We start from the raw sequence: 20,723 nt of genomic DNA on the forward strand, positions 1-20,723 counted from the left end.
ATGCCCTATGGATGAACTGGTCAGGGATATTTGCTTACGCTTTTCCTCCTCTCCCTCTCCTTCCTTACCTGGTAAACAAACTCAGTCAAAGCAAACTCAAACTCATATTAATAGCACCAACTTGGGCAAGGCAACCCTGGTACACAACGCTGCTAGACCTATCAGTGGTACCCTGCATCAAATTGCCCAACAGGCCAGATCTGTTGACACAGCACAACCAAAAGATCAGACACCCAGATCCAGCATCGCTGAATCTAGCAATCTGGCTCCTGAAATCCTAGAATTCGGGCACTTACAACTTACCCAAGAATGTATGGAAGTCATAAAACAAGCAAGAAGGCCATCCACCAGGCACTGCTATGCAAGTAAATGGAAGAGGTTTGTTTGCTACTGCCATATTAATCAAATACAACCGTTACACACAACTCCAGAACAGGTAGTGGGTTACTTGCTTCACTTACAAAAATCTAACCTCGCTTTCTCTTCCATTAAGATTCACCTTGCAGCAATATCTGCATACCTGCAAACTACCTATTCAACTTCCCTATATAAAATACCAGTCATTAAAGCATTCATGGAGGGCCTTAGGAGAATTATACCACCAAGAACACTACCTGTTCCTTCATGGAACCTAAATGTTGTCCTAACTAGACTTATGGGTCCACCTTTTGAACCCATGCACTCCTGCGACATACAGTTCCTAACCTGGAAGGTGGCATTTCTCATCGCCATTACTTCCCTAAGAAGAGTAAGCGAGATTCAGGCGTTTACTATACAGGAACCTTTTATACAACTACACAAAAATAAAGTCGTCCTAAGGACCAATCCTAAATTTTTGCCAAAGGTTATTTCACCGTTCCATCTAAATCAAACAGTGGAACTTCCAGTGTTCTTTCCACAGCCAGATACCGTAGCTGAAAGGGCACTACATACATTAGATGTCAAAAGAGCATTAATGTATTACATTGACAGAACAAAAAACATCAGAAAGACTAAACAACTCTTTATTGCATTTCAAAAACCTCACGCAGGAAACCCAATTTCAAAACAAGGTATAGCCAGATGGATAGTTAAATGCATCCAAATCTGCTACCTTAAAGCTAAACGACAGCTGCCCATTACACCAAGGGCACACTCAACCAGAAAGAAAGGTGCTACCATGGCCTTTCTAGGAAACATCCCAATGCAAGAAATATGTAAGGCAGCCACATGGTCTACGCCTCACACATTCACCAAGCACTACTGTGTAGACGTGTTATCCGCACAACAAGCCACAGTAGGTCAAGCCGTATTAAGGACATTATTTCAGACTACTTCCACTCCTACAGGCTGATCCACCGCTTTTGGGGAAATAACTGCTTACTAGTCTATGCAGAACATGCGTATCTACAGCGACAGATGCCATCGAACTGAAAATGTCACTTACCCAGTGTACATCTGTTCGTGGCATCAGTCGCAGTAGATTCGCATGTGCCCACCCGCCTCCCCGGGAGCCTGTAGCAGTTTGGAAGTTACCTTCAATTATTTATATATGTATCATCTCAACCTTAAATAGGTGCATACTTAGTCACTCCATTGCATGGGCACTATTACTACAATTCAACTCCTACCTCACCCTCTGCGGGGAAAAACAATCGAGGATAGAGTCGACGCCCATGCGCAATGGAGACAAAAGGAGGAGTCACTCGGTCCCGTGACTCGAAAGACTTCTTCGAAGAAAAACAACTTGTAACACTCCGGCCCAACACCAGATGGCGAGCTATTGCAGAACATGCGAATCTACTGCGACTGATGCCACGAACAGATGTACACTGGGTAAGTGACATTTTCATTATACAACATGTTGCAGCACCATAATATATCTATGTTGTAGGTTTTCTGTGGCTTATGCTGGGAACATATTTTCCACTAACGTGATTACAATATGATTTTCTTTTAGAGTTATTCCATGTGAGGAATTTGAAGAGTATTGGAGGAAGGTTGTTTTTTACCCCATGGCTCTAAACTTTGGGTCTATATATCAGGAATATTCACCATAGACATATGTTTATCCATACAGGCCAGTTGACGCATTGTGTGGAATATTTGGTAGTTGCACAATTTTTTTGTTGCCTTAGACACAATTTAATTCTTGTCTATATATCTTCAGTGATCTTGCAGAATTATATGGCTAAAGACTTTACATAGGGCGGTATCAATATAATTATTTACATTTTATGCCAGTCTGGAACTCTTAGTCATAAAATAGCCTGCAAAATCTATAAGACACTATTTGGATTTCATCCTTTCCAATTTTGGTCATTTTCTTTTTTCTTTCTTCTTTTTTTGGGGGTTTCACTCCGTTATTTGGGTTAGGCACTTTTGTTTGGTTTATGTACTTAACACAAAGTGGTGTTGGTCATGGTATGTGGCTTGCTTTCTTTCTTTTTTCACTGAATGTCTGTAGGGTGACTAGTTTAACATCTGAATTCAATATATATTTTGTTAACATATTTAGAGGATTGAATCTTTATAATGTTATATGTTTGTAAATTGTATGGCTTATAATAATAATACAATTTATGTTGTTGTTCAATCAGCCTTGATAAAGTCCGTAACAGGACGAAACACGTGTCGGCTGTATTCTGTAATCTACGAGCAGAATCAATTCTTGGATGGACTTATCTTGGGTCGGATTGTTTTGTTACAATATTTGTATTAATAGGAGTCAATTCGGTTCAGGCCTAAACTGCTTAGTAAGGTGTTAAATCAAGTGGTTTTCTATATTTATATATTTCAGTTTTGCTGTAATATTTATATGTTGGCCAAAATGGGTTGCAGTTTTTAATCTATATGTATATATCTATTAAAAGATTGTTTTTGTCTATATTGTTATGTTTTGGTTGACACATACAGACACCTGTATAACATTTATTGATGATTGGTATGTTGTATTTGAATTGATCCTAGAACTCTGTGAATCCATTATACTTGATATCCAATCATTTAGATTGGTTTGTGCTCCACATGATGTGTTTTTTTTTATAGTTATATATACTGGTTTAGGGCGCCTATGACAGTATACATATTTGGCAACAAATATGTATATCTGTGTATGAGCCCTGTTATTATACTTCTCCTAAATAACAGGAGGATGCGGCTTTTAGAAGATTTTTGTTGACATATTTGTATTATTTAACTTTTACCTGGGAATACCAAAGTGGGTCATGCAAGGTATCGAAATAATCATGGCATTAAATGCAACCTGGTGGCCAAGTCGAAATTAATGTTAATTTAAATGTTAAGCAACTTATACAAAGTTGCCACTCTATGCTCCCGCTAGTCCAGTATGCTCAAAAATACATTGGAACACAGCTAGCTCTCTGCCCGCCTGAGGAGATGTGTGAACAGCCCCCAGGGCAGGAACAAAGGCTGCTGCTGCACTGGAATGTGTGACGTTCTCCTACAGGATGACTGCTGGGCATGTTAGCCAAAAGAGCGAGTTTCAAAGGTGAACCCTCCTTTGAAGGGCTGCTGTGACAACACTCTTGGGCAGGATGCCTTTTGCTTCCTGCAGACAGATTAGAGCCAGAGGAGAGAAAAACAGTTCACAAACCAGTTTTCCAGGGGCATATAGCCCGATAGTAGTCCCAACTCTCGGGGTGGGCTGCCATGTCGTAGGACTCTTGTTATTGCAGCACCACAGATTATGGGTGACTGAGTCAATCCCACACCGTTTGGTAGCTGTCAGCCTAACCCTTTCGGCTAGCTAGCAGCCCCTCACCCAAAGATAGAAAGCAAGGAAGATTTGTGGCAGCCAGACGCATGACACTCTGGGAAGTTGTGGTCGACAAATCTTATCCCTCTCTCATTAGCAGAGGTCTCATGAACACATGTAGGGAAAAGGAAGAGACGCAGGATAGTTTTCAATGCATTTATTGATAACACTGCAATCTAAGATAAAATATGAGCTGCACAAGAAGATAAGACACAGTACAGTTAGGATTGTTACAGTCGGTGAAAAGAGGATAAACCTCAAGCCTATTGGAATAAACGTGCATAGGAATCCTACCTAACACCTAGCTTCTAAATGAAAGCATAGTGGTGATAGCCCATACTTAGTCCATGGATGGAACACCCATCACCATTACCTGAAAACAGGGGTCTGCCTGCTGTCTCCTTGGCTAGTTGCAGAGACAGGGCAAAGGTTCACAAAGTAGCAGTGAAATGGCATACAGCATGGATGGATCTCCTGGCTGGAATGACCTCTCTAACCTTCTTTGTACCATGTGATGTTTTTATAATAAAAAATGTTTGTGTTCTGAGAAACAGGCCTGATATGATCATGTGTCTTAAGTGTTGGGCTGTCTGTACACTCGTGTGGTGGCTAATGCTAGATCAATTGTCATGTACCGCTCTTTTCAGCCTTGGACAGAAGTACATGTTGAAATGTCATGCACAGACAATAATGCCTTTGCAGAATAAAAGCTGATTAAGAAAATAAAACATCCCCTCTGAAAAGCAGGCTGAATTCAAATGAATAAATGAAAATAGTGCATGTGTCTATGTAAAAGGGGAAAGGCCGCAGGCCTAAGCTAAGCTAAAATATTTGTGCTCCAGCAAGGCTTTAAAATGAACCCATGACAACCAAGGTCCTTACAGTCCAGGGAGGTTTCTGCCCTGTTTGTGGTAAGAATGCTTCACTCAGGGTTAGCCAGATGCCACGTCACCAGAGAGGATGGGACCAACTAGCCCATTGGCTAATGACTGAGTTGTCCCCTCAGAGGTATCCATTATATTCCTGTGAATTGCCCTGGCACCTGAGACCAGTACTCGCTGGACCTGGAAAGAAGATGAGAAGGAGACCCCCTGCACCTGTTGGAAGCGCCCAAAGAGAGGCTGCAACGCAGGAGCGACTGCACCGGCTGCACTTTGGGCTAGTGAAGTTTGGACCCTGTTCTGTGTGTCTAGCTTGGGAAAACGCTGATCTCCGGCGCCAGTCCGAACCAGACACTCCAAGAGTTAGTTGGCTGACCCCCAGAAAGGCACTAGAGACATTTAAGCAGGAGGAGCCTAAGTCACATCTCTGGTAGCTGCTGCAGATGTCTTGCCATTACTGGATGCGGGCACCCTCAAGGACAATATGAAGAAAGCCAAAACGTGCTCCTGTGTCTGCTGGACCTGTGAGTGTTGGTTGTGACCTGATTTGACACTTGAGCGGGACACCAGCCCTCCACCAAAGATTAGTTCTGGGACCGCTGTGTTGCAAAAGCACAAGGTCGGCATCTGCAGCCCATGGAACTCAGCAAAGAGGACTTTGTGGGACCCCGAAATCCATGGGCAGGCATCCACACTCACCTGTGGACCGAGGACTCGACCGGACTACACCCCTGTGGACCACAGAGTATTTGGTGTTTTCTTGAGCATCTTTGAGCATGCATCCCTCAACATCAGGACCTCTCCATTATCATCTATGGCGGTGATTCTGCAAAGTTTGGAGCTTGATCTAAAAACGCCCTGGTAGACAGGTAACTGTCCAGAGTATCCTCTTTGCCCCTCTGAACTTCTGTCCTGCTGGAATTGGTAGGGCAACTCGGACAGAGTTGCCGATCTAACGTTTCCAAACTTTTCTAAAGTTTTTTTTTGTTTTTTGTTGACCAGTGCTTGTTGGTTAAAGAAAAAGAAAAAAAAAAAAATAATATATAGTTATAGGTCCCTCTGGATTTTGATGATTCAGGTCTAAAGATTCATACAAATCTAAACTATTTTCCTAAACTGGGGTCTTGTTTCTTTGGTATTGTGTAACTTTCTTATTCTGTTGTTTGGTGTTGTTAAATGCTTTACACATTGTTCCTTTGCTAAGCCTTACAGCTTGCAGGCACCCAGGGTGAGCTTAAGCCTCAGTAAACATTCCTGGCTGGACCGAAGACACTATTTGTGAGTGTACTGCACGGTAGAGCTACCTAGCCATACCATATAGTACACCCAAAATCCGCAGAGGAAAACAGTATTTGTCAAAAATAAGGTATTCCCAGAGCGTTCAGCTGTAATGCAGCTTATAACAAATTTCCTGTACATTTCCACAGTGTTTCAATTTAAGTTATAATCTAGTGAATGAAAAAAAGGATATGAAGAAAAGCTATGTATTTTTTTTAAATGTGTACAAGAATCTGAGTTTAGGGATAAGGGTTATGTGTACCACACTGAATTTGGGGTTATTCATACTAGTGTGATTCACACGGTGTTTGACAAAATATTTCCTTTTTGAACATTGAATTAACATCTGTTACAGGGGAGTCCCTGTGCTGTGGCTAGAATAGATTCCACTACTTGTTGCTACCCGGAATGCCCTGCAAACATGAAGCTTTGGGTGAAATTCTTGAATTTTCTCTCGTTTGTATGTTGGAAATTTCTGGAATTTGCTAACACCCAATACGTCTTACCATGCAGCATTCCCGATTATAACTGTGGCCCACTTTCTGTGGGTGGTCATACTGCGTGGGGTAGGAAAGGCCCCAAAATGTAATGTGGAAAAGTCAAGATTTTTCTTTAGAATTTCAGTTATTCTGGAGGAGTGGTTAGCTGCAGTATTTGTGCCTGAGGTTGACTGGCAACCAGACCAAACTACCATCCTTGGGCTTCCCTGAAAACTAGACACCCCGGTGTGTAGGATGGTGTGACTTGTATAGATTACACTGTTTCTGTCCAACTATGCCGAAAAATACCTAAATTCCTCCTACTGCCCAAGGTTCCCTGAAACCTAGGGGTTCAACGAAATCCAGGGTGATGTAGTCTTAATATCAAAATATGAGTCAAAATGCAGTATTGTCCACATTTATATTACTGAAATCTCCCGCACTTCCAGCCAATGGCAAAAATCTCACCAACCTGCAATCCCACCAAAAATTTAAATGTGAAGACCACATTGACACTACATTGAATTCACACAGTCCAATTTTTGACCTGTTCTGGACCAGTGTTGAGTGCCCATTTTCAAATGTAGAGCACTGTTTTCATCAGGAAAGAATTGTAGCATCAAATGAAAGTAGGACTTTTGCTGTTGGCTGTAAGTTACGTTATTGTGACGATACTGAGTTTGTTGCTCCTCCCATGAAAACAACTCTGGTGGTCTAGTGAGGTGGATTCCTGCTTAAGAATATCCCTCTTTCCGTGATTCCTGACCATGATCTACTTTGAGGGAAGTACCTTAGGGAAGGGGAGAATCTTCCTTTTCTAATGACATCTCTTTCATTTGATGGGTACGCCACAGGCTGAGTTTTGTCTGTTAGGTTGACTGGGCTATCACATCAGTAGCATTTAAAGGGTTAAAATCTATTTGCGCAAGTCAAAGACATTTATGTTGAAAATTCATCAGGGGCAGATAGTCACTTCACCTGCTATTCTTGTTCAGTAGGTTTCACCTACCTCTGGGTTTAGACCATATCTTTTAAAACATAGATTATAGCACTGAACGTTCTTAGGGAAATACAGTGGCATTTTTAGAAATGTAAGACTGAGACATTTGCTTGGTTGAGAAGGATAGCAATAGTCAAAATGACAATCTTACCTGAACATTCTTTACCAGTTCTGAAAATTCTCCAGCGTGACTCCATCTAGATGAACAAAACAGTTTCAACTATAAATAAAATGTAATTGAGAGGAGCGGTGGAGAGAAGCCGAGGTTTGTTGACAAGATATGTTTCTGATGGGTACTTCTGGCTGCATTTTGCTCATTTTAAGATTATCTGCAGGCGACGGGCTGGATCCAGAGATTTCTTCAGTATTGTTTCTGAATGCTGAAAGGTGATGTCATGTTCCTTCCTGCACCCATCCGTGCAGAGCCGGAGCTACACTTTTAACTTTGTTGGTTTGCACAGACTTCCAAATTCCTATAACTGCATGCTAGGGAACCATCTCCCCACTGAAAGGAATCAGATGTTTATCACAAATCGACATAGTGTGTCTTTGTGATGCTTGGGCTCTGACTACAAGTCTTAAGTGTTCCCCTGTGCACCCAAATGTAATTTGAGAGTGGGAAACCAAGCTCTGCATTGCTGAATGTTAGAAATTGGGTCTCTTGTGGTCAGGGGTATACAGTCTTGTCCAAGTAGGGACCAAAATCCTAGTTGGGGTAAGTCGCAACACAATCCAAGTTATCTTGTGCCTACCCTCTGGTAGCTTGGAATAGAGCAGGCAGGTTTAACTTAGAAGGCAATGTGTAAAGTATTTGTGAAATAACTCATGCAGTAATATAGTTAAACCACCACAAAGAGTACCCCACACCAGTGTAGAAAAATATAATATTTAGCTGAATAAAATAAGATCAAAGCAACAAAAAATCCAACATGCAAAAGTCAAGATATCACTTTTTAAAGGTTTAAATGAGTCTCAATCCTTAATAATCAGTTGTCTCCTTGTAACCCACAGTACCTGGGATGCATCAAAAATAATGAAGTGGGGTTGGGTAGGGGGGTGCAGAGGAGGAGATGCGTTGAAAAATAAGGCATTGGATTTTCCGGCGCAGCACAGACAGTTGTTTCTTTCCATGCTACAAGGTGATGCATTGATTTCCAGCAGGAGCTCATCCTTGGTTCCTCACTGCAATGCAGGGATATTTTGACGCCGAGGGACGATGCGTTGAAAATCCTTGACACGCTGGTAAGAAGGAGCTGGCGCTGCGTCGATCCAGTAGGTGATGTCACAAATTTTCTGCCACAAGGACGGCGCTGCGTTGATTTCTGCAGGTGTTATGTTTAGATTTTTCTGACGCATATGGATTTTCTTCTCTGAGGTGAAGTCATTGTGGCCCTGAGACTTGAGAAAAGGAGGCAAGCACAATCATAGCCCTTGGAGAGCACTTGTGGGGAAGGCAGAGTTCTTTCAAATGAGTCAGAGGCTAGCAGGCAGCAAGGCAACAAGCAGGGCAGCAGTCCTTCTCAGCAAAGCAGTCCAGATATGTCTTTTGGGCAGCCAAGCATTCCCTCTGACATAGTCCAGGTGTAGATCTGGAAGCGTCTGATTTGGTGGGGGTCAAAGACCCAGGTTATATGTCCAAAAAATGCATTTGAAGTGGTGGGGGGTTGGCGGACTTCAAAGTGTGGTTTTAAAGTGTGCAACCTTCCCTCTCAACCCATCCCTGTCTGCCACCGTCATGGGGGGTGGGAGGGAGGAGGAGGTGAGGGGGTGTTTCAGTCTTTTGTGTGAGGGCAGGCCAGTGTCCTGTGTTTATGGCTGTCTTGGTGGAATGCACAAGGGGAGCTGTCAACCAGCACAGGCCAGACGTGGATTGGAAACAGGCTGTAAGGCACAGATGGGTGTAAGTGCAGAGAAGGGCCCACTTTCTAAAAGTGGCATTTCTAGAATATTAATGTTAAATCTAACTTCACCAGTATGGAGGATTTCTATTACCATTCTTGCCATAGTAAACATGGCATGGCTACTCCTTTCATATCAGAATCTACCACTTAAAAGTATATAAGGACATTTCTAATGATGGCCTATGAGAGGAGCAGGCCTCGAAGTAGTGGAAAACGAATTTGAGAGTTTTTCACTACCAGCACATGTCAAACACATAAGTACACGTCCTGCCTTTTTCTTACATAGCACCCTTCCCTATGGGTTACCCAGGGCGTACCTTAGGGGTGACTTGTATGTAAGAGAAGGGTAATTTAAGGCTTGGCCAGTAGTTTTAAATGCCAAGTCGAAGTGGCAGTGAAACTGCACACACAGTCCTTGAAATGGGAGACCTGAGACATGGTTATGGGGCTACTTATGTGGGTGGCACAATCATTGCTGCAGGTCTACTAGTAGCATTCAATTTATAGGCCCTGGACACATGTAGTGCACTTTACTAGGGACTTAAAGGTAAATAAAATATGCCAATTTGGTAGGAAGCAATGTTACCATGTTTAGGGGAGAGAGCACTTGCACTTTAGCATTGGTCAGCAGTGGTACAGTGTACAGAATCCTAACGGGCCAGAAAAAAATGGAGGGTGGTAGGCAAAAAGTTTGGGGTTGACCACCCTAAGACTGTCAGGTCTAACACAGAGTATATGAGGCTAGTGTCAAAGCACACAGTCTGCTCCCGGTTAATGGGCCCTATCACAGTCCTGGTCTTGAGGTTTTTCCTTTGAAAAGTCCACTTCTTGGTCACTCTTTGGTAAGTCGAAGTCCATATATATGTGCAAAAGCAGTAGCCGAACTCAGTTTCATTCACCTCTTTAAGTCGAGCAACAAGCCACAAGGACATCAAGCTAGAGATCTCATTCCCCTATTGTAACTTTAAGTCTGCCCTAGCCCACAATTGGTCCTGCATGCCATGAATTTCCTAGCAATCTTTAACCCCACAGCAGATAGCAACCGCTAAAAAAGGCCACATTGCAGATCTTCAGTTTTCGTCTCTCCCTCTGGTGCGACGTCAGGCCCAGTCTGTCGGTCTGCCACTGGTGGGTCTTCTAACAACATTGTCTGCTTTCTGGGGACCTGCTACTTGCCTCACTTCAACTCCAGTCCTGGTCTTTTTCACTGTCAATAGGGTCCACGACAGTTGTTTTTTTGTGTACTGGTGCCCACACCAACTCTGCCAGCTCTGAGTCAGTCCCCAATCTCTGACTCCTAGTCAGTGTCTGCCCACTCCATTCCTCTCTTTCCACATAACCCAAAATGCGCAACCAGTTATTATACAACCTGCCTCTAGCCCAAGCCCTCTGCCATGACGCCAGTACCATCAGAGGCTTGAGGCTGTTTTTGATTGATTCTCTGCAGTACCACATAATGCCCCTCAGGATGGACTTTAATGATGAAGGGGAGGTGTACAACATAGCCCCTCCTCCTTATTCTAATGAGTTCATAAATGTAGATTTCCAGAGTGCCAGTATGTTAGGGCACATATGATAAGGAGCTAGGCTCACCGCCTGGCCCACCAACAGAAGTGCCTCATTTGCATTGGTGGTTCAGAGGAACTGAAGCTATACACATGCAACTGCCCTCCAATGAGAAAAGGCAAATGTGTTCATGGAGATTCTTCTTCCAGAACTGGCTTGATCTGAACCTTTACTGCCTACATTGGTCCAAGCCACATTCATGCCCTTCTTTTAGTCAGGCTATGGCCAAGTGACAGACTTTCCTGGTAACGAGGACTTTTTAAACCAAATATCCTACTCTTGAAACCCAGATACTGTAAGAGGAGTCCAAATTATTTCCTGAACAATCTTCCGGACAGAGAAACTAAGAAAACAAATGCCTTTGGAAAGCATATGTTTTTTTCACCTAAAGTAGCCCTCTTGTCTACTAACACAATTTGTTTTCCGAGGGGATGTACAAATTTATTGTGTGATATGGCTAGCAAGATCTTACCAGCCATCACCTCAGGGCCTCTTTTGTCCAAATGATACGTAATGGTCAGGATGATGTGAAATAAGTGGTTAGAGCTGGCCTGGACACTGTTCACTGCATAGGTAGGTCTACAGGGCAACAGTATCATGTGGCCTGCCTGGATGAGATTAGCTAGGTTTTTATGGTACTTGCAAAGGTCCTTAATGGAGATGCCTTTTAATGGCTACACACTATTTGGTGGTAAGGCTAATAATGCTGATAAGGTGCTTGAATTCTTCAAATAAAGCCATGGCACAAATAAGGTCTTGAGGGTATCACCAGCTAAGCAGTTCCTACACCAGTACAGGATGATTAGAGGCTGCTATGGGGGGATAGCTTTGGGACCACACCATCCTATCTAACTGGTACTGTAACAACTCACCCAGGCCTTTCAAAACCGAGAAGATGGCAGCAGCTAAAGCCATTCACACCAACAGGAGCAGCAACCCTTCAACTCTTCCTCCTCTACTGCAGCACCTGGCAAATTGCTTTAGTTGACCCCCATATATCCATGCCTATCACTGGGTGGTTGGAGGCCGAATTCAGCATTTCCTAACTGGCTGGAGCTCATCACATCTGGAGGGTGGGTCTTAAATTTGTTCAAAGGTTCCAAAACAACTTTTGGATGAGCACTTCACAATGCTGATGCATGTAAAGGTGCCATTGAGTGTGTACTCGACTTGGATAATGCTACTTCCTCGTTTCAAAGAAGGACAGAGAGCTCTGACCCATCTACGATCTGGTAATTGAATACTATTTTCTGGAAGGAAAGGTACAGAGTGCTCACATAAGCTCTGTTCCTTCTAGACAGGGACCCAGGAAACTGCATGGTCTCCATGGATTTGCAAGATGCATAATTCTGTGTGCACATCTTGCAGTCCCACTAGCATTAGCTAGGTTTGGTGGGTCAGAAATAATTTAAATCTACAGTGCTTACATTACGGCCTTTGCTCAGCCCTTTGGACGTCCACAAAAGTTATGGCCAATCTTTGGAAGTCCAGGATACATACAGTCTCTTTACCTTCATAACTTCTTGCTAAAAACAGGCTTACCACAGTCAGTCTTAGACCATCTCCTAACGACAACCAAGCTCCTGACTTTCATCAACAAAGTCCAACCTGTGCCCCACAGAGATGATTCCCTTCTTTGAGGTTGTTCTTAACCCGGTGACATTCAAGGCCTTTCCATTGCTGCAGCATGTCAGGGACATTCAGGATATAAGCCTGATATTTCAAACTCAATCCGTGGGCTTGGTGAGGTTGGCTCTGATGCTTCTTGGACTCCTGCTCTCTCGCATCCTCCTTGTCCTCAATTCCAGATGGCAGATGCAGTCCGTGCAGTGAAGCCTCCGGTTTCACCGGACCCAGCTCAAGGTCTACCTCTCAGACTCCATTCAACTCTCAAAGGAGACAGCTCAAGATCTTATGTGGTGGGAGGCAAACACTAGCCGCTGTCCCATCCCCTCCGATGCTACACACTTGTGACTGATGCCTCATTGCTGGGTTGGGTCACCTGGTAGAGGCGATCTGTGGTGGAGGGCCAACTCCACAAGAACCTTTTGAAGCTTTGGCCCTGGCAGCTGTCCATTAAGAGGAGTCTGGTGCAGGGCCTTGCGGGCAACACAGCTGCCATGTAGTACTGCAATCAGCAGGGCTGTGTGTTTTCCTGGGCCCAGCGCCAAGAGACCCTACATCTTGTGAAGTGGCTGGACCAGGAGAAAATCTGCCAGGGTCTCTGAATGTCAGAGCAAGACTAGCTAAGCAGATATCTGCTGGTGAATTTTGAATGCCCTCTCCATCCCGAGGTTATAAGAGGCATATTAGTCAATGTGATTTGCTCTGGGTAGATCTATTCAACAGCGTTTAGAATGTGCAGTTTGAACAATTTTGTCATTGGAGTTTCCGCCAAGACATTTGCTTAGGGTCTTGTTCCAGTTGCGGTAGAACAAGGAGCAATTTGCATTTGGAACACTACATCTCCTGTCCCTATTTAGACGAAGAAAGGGACAGAGAGGACGCAAGACATCTTAATTGCCCTCGACTAGGCTAGGTTAGTGTGGTACCCCAAACTCCTGACCATTAGAATTTGCCCACCGATCAGGCTACCAATTCGGGTGGACTCCCCTGTCTCAGCAACAGGGCAGGGTCCTTCACCTGAGTCTCCACAATCTACACCTCCATGCATGGAGATTGAGTAGCAGCAAATGAATGCTTTTGACTTGCCGACCAAGTTGGTTGATGTCCATCCATGCTGGCCCAAATGTGTTACCTGGTGCGGGGCCCAAAGGAATTACTTGTCCGGTTTTCACATGTACTTGTTCATTAGCCCGCCCAGTAAGGACCTGGGGTGGGCATGATGAAGGTTATTTTTGGGCCCTTTTTTGTTTTTCTGTGTTTGCCTTATCAACTGTTTAAATCTTCGGTTGTCATGCGTTTCATAAAATGTTGACTCAAATGTTTCTCCTTAAGCTGTCATGGCGCAGTGAGTTCTGTATTTGGTTTTAGTGTTCCTGACATACATGTATAAATCAGTGTATAGTTTTTGTTTTACTTTTTTGCTGTAAGGAACATCTTCCTCATTGTAAGCTTATCAGCATGTTGAGTGAGTGAATTACAGGCTGCTTTGGTGCGCCTGCCCTACCCTGCCTTCTTTTCAGGCAAATTGGTAGAGATGACTGGGGTCTCCTTCTTACCCAAAGGTTGTGAATTCCCTACTCGTTGGCTGATTGCTCATGTTGCCAGTTTGTGCTTTTTGTGTTTTGCTCTGCTTCACCCATCGGAAGGTGAGAGATTCATTCAGCTGGATCCTAAGAAGGCTGCAAGCTTTTACATCGACCACACAACCATTACCTGTATTATTCGTTTTTTTGTTTCTGGGGAAAGAAAGGGAAGGTAGTGCAAAAGAGGACCTTGTTGAGGTGGATAGGCCCCTGTATCAAAGGCCGCTATACACTGGCCAAGAAATAACCCCTGATGGCTGTCCGGCCTACACTCCGAGGGCCAAAAGCATCACAATGATCAGGCTGCAATATGAGCACTGGTGCATATGTTCACCTTCTCTGTACTGTTGGACTTTTAAGTCTGATTCCACTCCCAACACCCTCTACCGTTGTAAGGTACTGCTGTGGTATCTGTTCTTAAGGTGAGGAATTGCTGGTTTGAAATGTCCATCAGGACAAGTTACTTACCTTCAGTAACACTTCCACTGATGAGTACTGTGACTGCAAATTCTGTACTGCCCTCCCAGCTCTCACTTTTGGGGCATTGATTCAACTGGTGCCTTGGTAGGAAATTGCATTCTGTCATTGACAGTTATTTTTTTAAACACTAGGGAAGGCCAGTAGGAATGATTAAGAAACTGGCAACAGTGTGATGCTACATTTGGCTCTGCTGTCACTTCCCGTATGGTTTAAAGTCACCGCCGAGCCACATGGCAGATCCAGTCGGGGGATATTCTTGAGGTAAGGAATTTGCAGTTAGAGAGATTATCCACCAGACAGAGCATTAGAGAGCATAGGTAACTTGTTCTGCTTACTTTGGTTCAAAACATGGCTACTCCTAACCTTCTGTTCTATTTCCAGACATCCCTGGTATGCTTTGTGGTCGGGATGGACAAACAGTGGTGTTTATTGGATTGTATAACAGCGGATTCTCCCCTTTGGTTAGTTCGATGTTTTGCAAAGAAATGTAGCAGGTATATGTACCTTGCCAGTGACAAGGGTGATGGTAAGCTTATGGGCTGCTGTAAGCATAGGAGACGGCTTTACTCCTTTCCCATTCCCACACAAACGTTTTTGTGACAATCCTCACTTTACCCCTGGGCAGGAAACTATAGGCTTGCAGGCCTGGAGTAAACTTACTAAAAGCTTGATGCTAGTGTCATTATTCTGTGAGGGGCAGGTTAAATCATTTGGGAAGATGGAGAGAGACTTCAATTACCCGAGTTGGAATATTATAGATATCTACTTATACAACACTGGCCTCTGCACCGTTTAAATAGAGAAGGTGCCATTCAAGCATGTACTATTCTTTTTTTAAAAGGAAATGAAATGAGCCCTAATATTCATTTTTTTTTTTTTTTTTTTTACTTATAATCCTGATAGCCTTGCCCCATGTAAACACCAGGACAAAAACAATGGGAACTGTGCATCAGGTTATGAAGTCAGAGATGCTATATGTGGCCAAATGAGAGGACCCATAATATGATTAAAAACGTAAAAGGGGTAAATCTTTGTGTATTGATACCAAATGCTAGAAAAGCTGCAGGTGTCGGACGGGGAAACATTCTGAAACATTTTGCAGGGTATGTTGTACAAGAAAGTCTCATGAATTTACTATTAAATTGCATGTAATTGGGGAGGTTTTGAGAGTAGGTTTTAAAGGCAGTCAATTAAATGCTTGGATTAGCTGTCCTCAAGTTCCTGCAGTGATATAAATAATTGATTTGAAGATCTGTCAATTTAGTTATTATAGTCTTGAATCGTCCTTTCCATTTGAGAGTCCTGGGTGTGCTGTTTTGTTAAACATCTTGAATGGTGTAGCCCATAAAATGTTGTGCATGCCTTGATTATTGGCAGTCACTATAATGGAGGGGGAATATTAGAATGCTTGTAGCATTGCCTCCTTGTTGTCTGGGTAGTTGTGGGTAAAGGTAGGGGTAAAGATGGAAAATTTGAATACAAATATTTTCCCCTAAAATTCAGATACTTCAATTTGGATTTTCCCTATCCTGACCCTTGCAGCACGATAAGAAGGAAAAACTCACCAGTATCAAAAACATTTGATGAGTGTCCATTTAGTACCCAGCTCAACCCAGTAACCAGTTAAGGCAAGATCCATTTCCTTACATTACTGAGCTCTGCTATGGGCTTTCTTGGCAGCAAGATGATGTTTCAGAAAGGTGGTGTAACAACAGAGGAGGTGGATTTCTGGCCTACCAGCTGTCACTGTTAGTCTGATATGACCTATCCCACAAACTGCTGGTGCACTGGTCAAGTGCTGTAGAAGAAAGAGAAAGTGCATCTTTGGTTTTGTTGTGCTGTCCTTTCACCCTTCTTCTTTGCTCTATTCATGACACCCCTTCTCTCAGAGTGTAGGTAGTCAGAATTATTTTAAGATTGTTAGTGATAGTTTCATGGAACCTGGCAAAATGCTAAAAAGATCAGTTCTTGAGGTAGTGCACATTAAGAGCTGTTTTTTTTGTTTTAAATGGTTAGTTAATACGTTTGATTTGAAATCTTGGGGGAGGAGGGAAGAATCCCACTTAAGATAGCAAATGATGCTATTTGTAAAACAATACCAGTCACTTCACCATCCCCTAAAAATACAAAAGCCATTCATTTAGTTCCCAAAGGGCAAGCATATTCATTGCCCCAATCAATCTAAAATACACCCGGCCACCCAAGCAACCCTTACTCTTTAATTCAAGTAATAGAAACATTTTAGTTTTTGTGCCAAGTGCCCTGTCTGACCTAATCATTTGAAACTACTTTTTAGTACAAATGAAAGTATACTTTTTAATTTCTAACACACAACTGTATCTTGTTTTTGCTTTCATCATTATTTCAACACATTTGCTATAGAACGATTTTGATTGTATTGTTTCAGCTATTTTCACTGAAGCAAGACTTTAAACCTAAGATTTCACTAATTAATTATGAGAAGGGGTGAGTAAAGGGTCACCTGGAACACAGTCAGACATTTTGAAGTTTATACAAAATACCAGTTAATCTGCTTTCATACTTACAAGAACTTTGATAAACACAGAGAGGAAAAATCTATTTTAGTCAAACTTTGCAGTACCAGGCTTGTGTCTGAGCAACGTGATGAAAAGCCTCAGTGGTGTCACAGTACCAATGAGGGAAGTGAAGAGCATCTTGTTAGAAATGTTGAACTTTCTCTCATGGGGTAAAAACGCTGAATGTTTCTCCGATTACTCAGTAGATTATTGGGTGTCTGTCTGGAGTACCCCCAGGCCAGTTTTGATACCATTTTAAGTTTTTGGCTGCTTAATAGGAGTTTTATAATGTTTAGTGAGTCTCCAACATTTGTTTTTTAAACAGCTAGCTGCAAACTAAATGAGAGCACTAGTTAATCAAATATTTTATTGTTATGAATTGATAAGGGATGACTATTTCACACTTCCCTTAACTCTGGCCTTCAACCTCACAGTTACGACTGAGCATACCAGTATAAGTAGAATTTCCATTATAATCTGGTAGTACATTTGTGGTCTGATCCACAAACTTATTGAAAGCCGATCGTAAAGGTTTGCAGTAATATCTCACATGCATTAACAACATCTGAAACGTTTGTCCGTCCTGTCTTGCATTTGTCTCATTTTGATTATTAAAATACTTTGCTATAACACCAGCTAACTATTTTGCTTATTATTTTCATTTTCTTCAAATAAGGAAAATTGAATCACAAAGGCTGTCCTAGTTCATCCCTACACTAAAATAAAGAGCAGTGCTTTGGATTTCTGTGCACGATTTTTCTGTTTGCTTGTACCAGTAGTCTATGCAAATGAAAATCCATTTTGTGTTTTTCAGTCTTGTAATGCTAGTTTAGGTGTATGTAATATTTAGTAAAAAGAAAGGTAGCTAAATGTTAACATTGTTTTTTACTCATTCACTTTTTAAAAAATATTGTTTATGGTGGTCTTTGTTTACAGGTGCTGCTGGTGAAGGGATCTGGCCTGCTCATTCTCCAACTCCTCATCTAGAAACTTGGGTCAGTTTTGCAGATACTCCACCAAGCAGTGCTCATTTAGCCATGCATCCTGCCTCTGTCCAGGTGTGACATTTTATTAGTTGCATTTGGTTTGCTTCATTTCCACATCTTCATTTTTACATTCTTTCATAGGCTCACAATTAGGAATTTATTACTAATTCCTGCAGATTCTTTTGTTATTCATAGCATGTTTCTTTATCTGCGGTGGTTTGGCCTTCAACAACAATTTATACTATTTGTTTTAAATGAGAGCATGGCATTATAAATCTTTAGTTTGCATGTTATTTGGTTTCTGATCCTGTTAAATGTGTCTTGTTATGTACTGCATGTTGCATGTATATATGTAAATTATGTGATATGCTCTACACAGGTGCCTGGCTGTATTCTTGAAGTGATTTCATAGCTCTTCATTTAAGAGGCATAACTACAAGTTTCTTATGCCCCTTGTCTCCGTTCTCCACATTGCTGCACGACTTTCACACCAGGGAAGAAGGATCCCTTAACAGTCTTCACATTTTTGGGCACTTTCAATAACATATACTTGAACTCTTCCAAAGGCTTTGTTGTGCTTAGAGTTATTTTGTAAATAAATCTGCACAAGAAAATGCCACAGAAGAGCTCATCAGCAAACGTATGTTTATTCAAAGAGTGCAACAAACATGAATATATCTCTGTACTGTCTCCTACCTGCTACCAGTAGATCTCCTAAATGAAAACATTAAAAGTACAGATACTTCCACGAGAAAACAGTGATAACTGTTCTTTAAATTTCAAACAAACACAATATATGAAAAACTGTGCACAAGCACTGCCAAAAAGGTCAAATGACCCAGTTATTAGAAGTATACATTATAGAGTGAAGTTTGTCAACAGTGTATTCTATATATTGAACAAAACAATTCATGATCAGCTAACCATCGGTCAACAGAGGGCTTATGTTTTAATTTCAAGACTTTTAAGTATCTATTTTTGGTTATAATCACAGCACACACAATCTGTGCATTTTGGTCAATATGAAAAGGACGTGAACCATTGTTTTTTTTTTTTTTTTTTTTAACTACTCAAGCTGGCTGCTTCAGTAGCTTGAACTATCTATATTTGATATGGTTAGTTGGTCTTTAAGCTTAGCTCATTAAATACATCTGCTCAAATGCTCCCTGTGAAACGTTTTGCTTTTACACTTCCAAATGTATGCTTTCAAGCCCCAGACTGAAATTTACACACCTAACTCAAATCCTAATCTCGTGGCTGGATTATATATTCTAAGCAGAGCCCAGTAAATCTGAAATTAACCATTTGCTGAACATATCAGACTCCCAAAACAACTTAGGAAACACCAACACATTTCCTCACAGTTTTCACTTATGCATTTTACCCCCAGCTCCTCTCTCCCTTTAGTTAAGCAGTTATCTTAAGTCAACAAAGCCCACAATAGTCTTCTTTGTCACAACACTATGAATGAATACCTTATATAGCAAACCATTCAAAACTGACTTGTCAAAAAAACTCCTGAAATCATTCTGTTAATTGACTGGAGAATGTTTCAAGCTCTCATTCTGGTCTAGCTGTCATTACCATTTGGTTTATATTTAAATTTCAGAAATTGAATCAACCGTTCCGTTTCCCCGACAACAATTGGTAATAAAAACAACATCCACTTCCCAGCTTCTCTAACACAGGTTTCTCTTATTAATTTAATTACCAGATTTCTCTAGCTTGAGTTTTTTTTTTATGTTCATCCATAGTTCGACATTTAAGAAGCCTATAAAACCAGTATACTGAACGATTATAATTATATAGTTTTAAAACCAATTGAACATAACGTAATAAACAATCCTAAATTACAACAAAAAAAAAAAAAAAAAATTCTAGAAAATGAATATTTTCAACTGGTGCTGAAAATGAGGAAAGGAGGCGATCCAAAGACTATCATATCGGAAAAGAATTTCCTACTTCGAGTGAAGATCAAGGGAGACTATGTAAATAACATTTACAAAGGAGAGCTGCCCCAGAGGCAGATTTTTACCAACTAACAAGGCACATTGTTTTGCACTCTTGATGTTTGAGTGTATGTTTTCAGGCAATATATAACTGTTAGAGGATCAACAGGATAAACATATCTAAAGAAAGTGCTGGAAGGGCTTTGGTTTGAAGGATAAAATGCTGCCAGTGGCATAATGCAAAACTATGGGGCCACCTTGGGGACAGCAAGAAAGCACACATTATAATTTGTGTATATAAATAATTGTAAAACAAGCCTTCCGTAATTTAAAGCACTACGGAGACTGATTACCACATTTCAATACAATGTAACATGACCTACACATTGTATAATCTAAGGCATAATCATCAAAACATCAGGAAACATACACATTAGAACCAATAAATGTGCATGATTCAGTGGAAAAATAAGCTTTCATAGGTGAAAAGTATCCTAGTCAAATCAAAATCGTTTTTGTGAGTGGGGTTTAACAATATGCTGTTTTGATTCGTCAGCTATGTTTACAGAAACACATCCACTCACAATACTGACAGCTCAGCCATACCAGAGTCCAGTCTGTGACGGAAAAATTGGAAACATTTGGAAAATCGCTCCCAGACTGCCAGAAACTCAGCAAAGTCAGACCAGTGTCCGAGTGC

At 41.7% G+C, this 20,723-nt stretch overlaps 1 protein-coding gene across 6 annotated transcripts in view; it reads left to right on the forward strand.

The window, feature by feature from the left end:
• The window catches only part of REPS1 (RALBP1 associated Eps domain containing 1), a 748,137-nt gene that overhangs the window by 225,747 nt on the left and 501,667 nt on the right, over window positions 1–20,723 (forward strand). For 4 of the 6 annotated variants that reach the window (XM_069234311.1, XM_069234314.1, XM_069234310.1 and 1 more), the window contains exon 5: window positions 18,025–18,146. In XM_069234311.1, the coding sequence (XP_069090412.1) occupies window positions 18,025–18,146 (122 nt within the window). The remainder of the gene's footprint in view (window positions 1–18,024; window positions 18,147–20,723) is intronic. The other 2 variants (XM_069234312.1, XM_069234315.1) reach the window with 1 other exon arrangement.

The sequence above is a fragment of the Pleurodeles waltl genome, chromosome 5, assembly GCF_031143425.1.
Source record: "Pleurodeles waltl isolate 20211129_DDA chromosome 5, aPleWal1.hap1.20221129, whole genome shotgun sequence".
In the NCBI taxonomy this organism is placed as follows: domain Eukaryota; kingdom Metazoa; phylum Chordata; class Amphibia; order Caudata; family Salamandridae; genus Pleurodeles; species Pleurodeles waltl.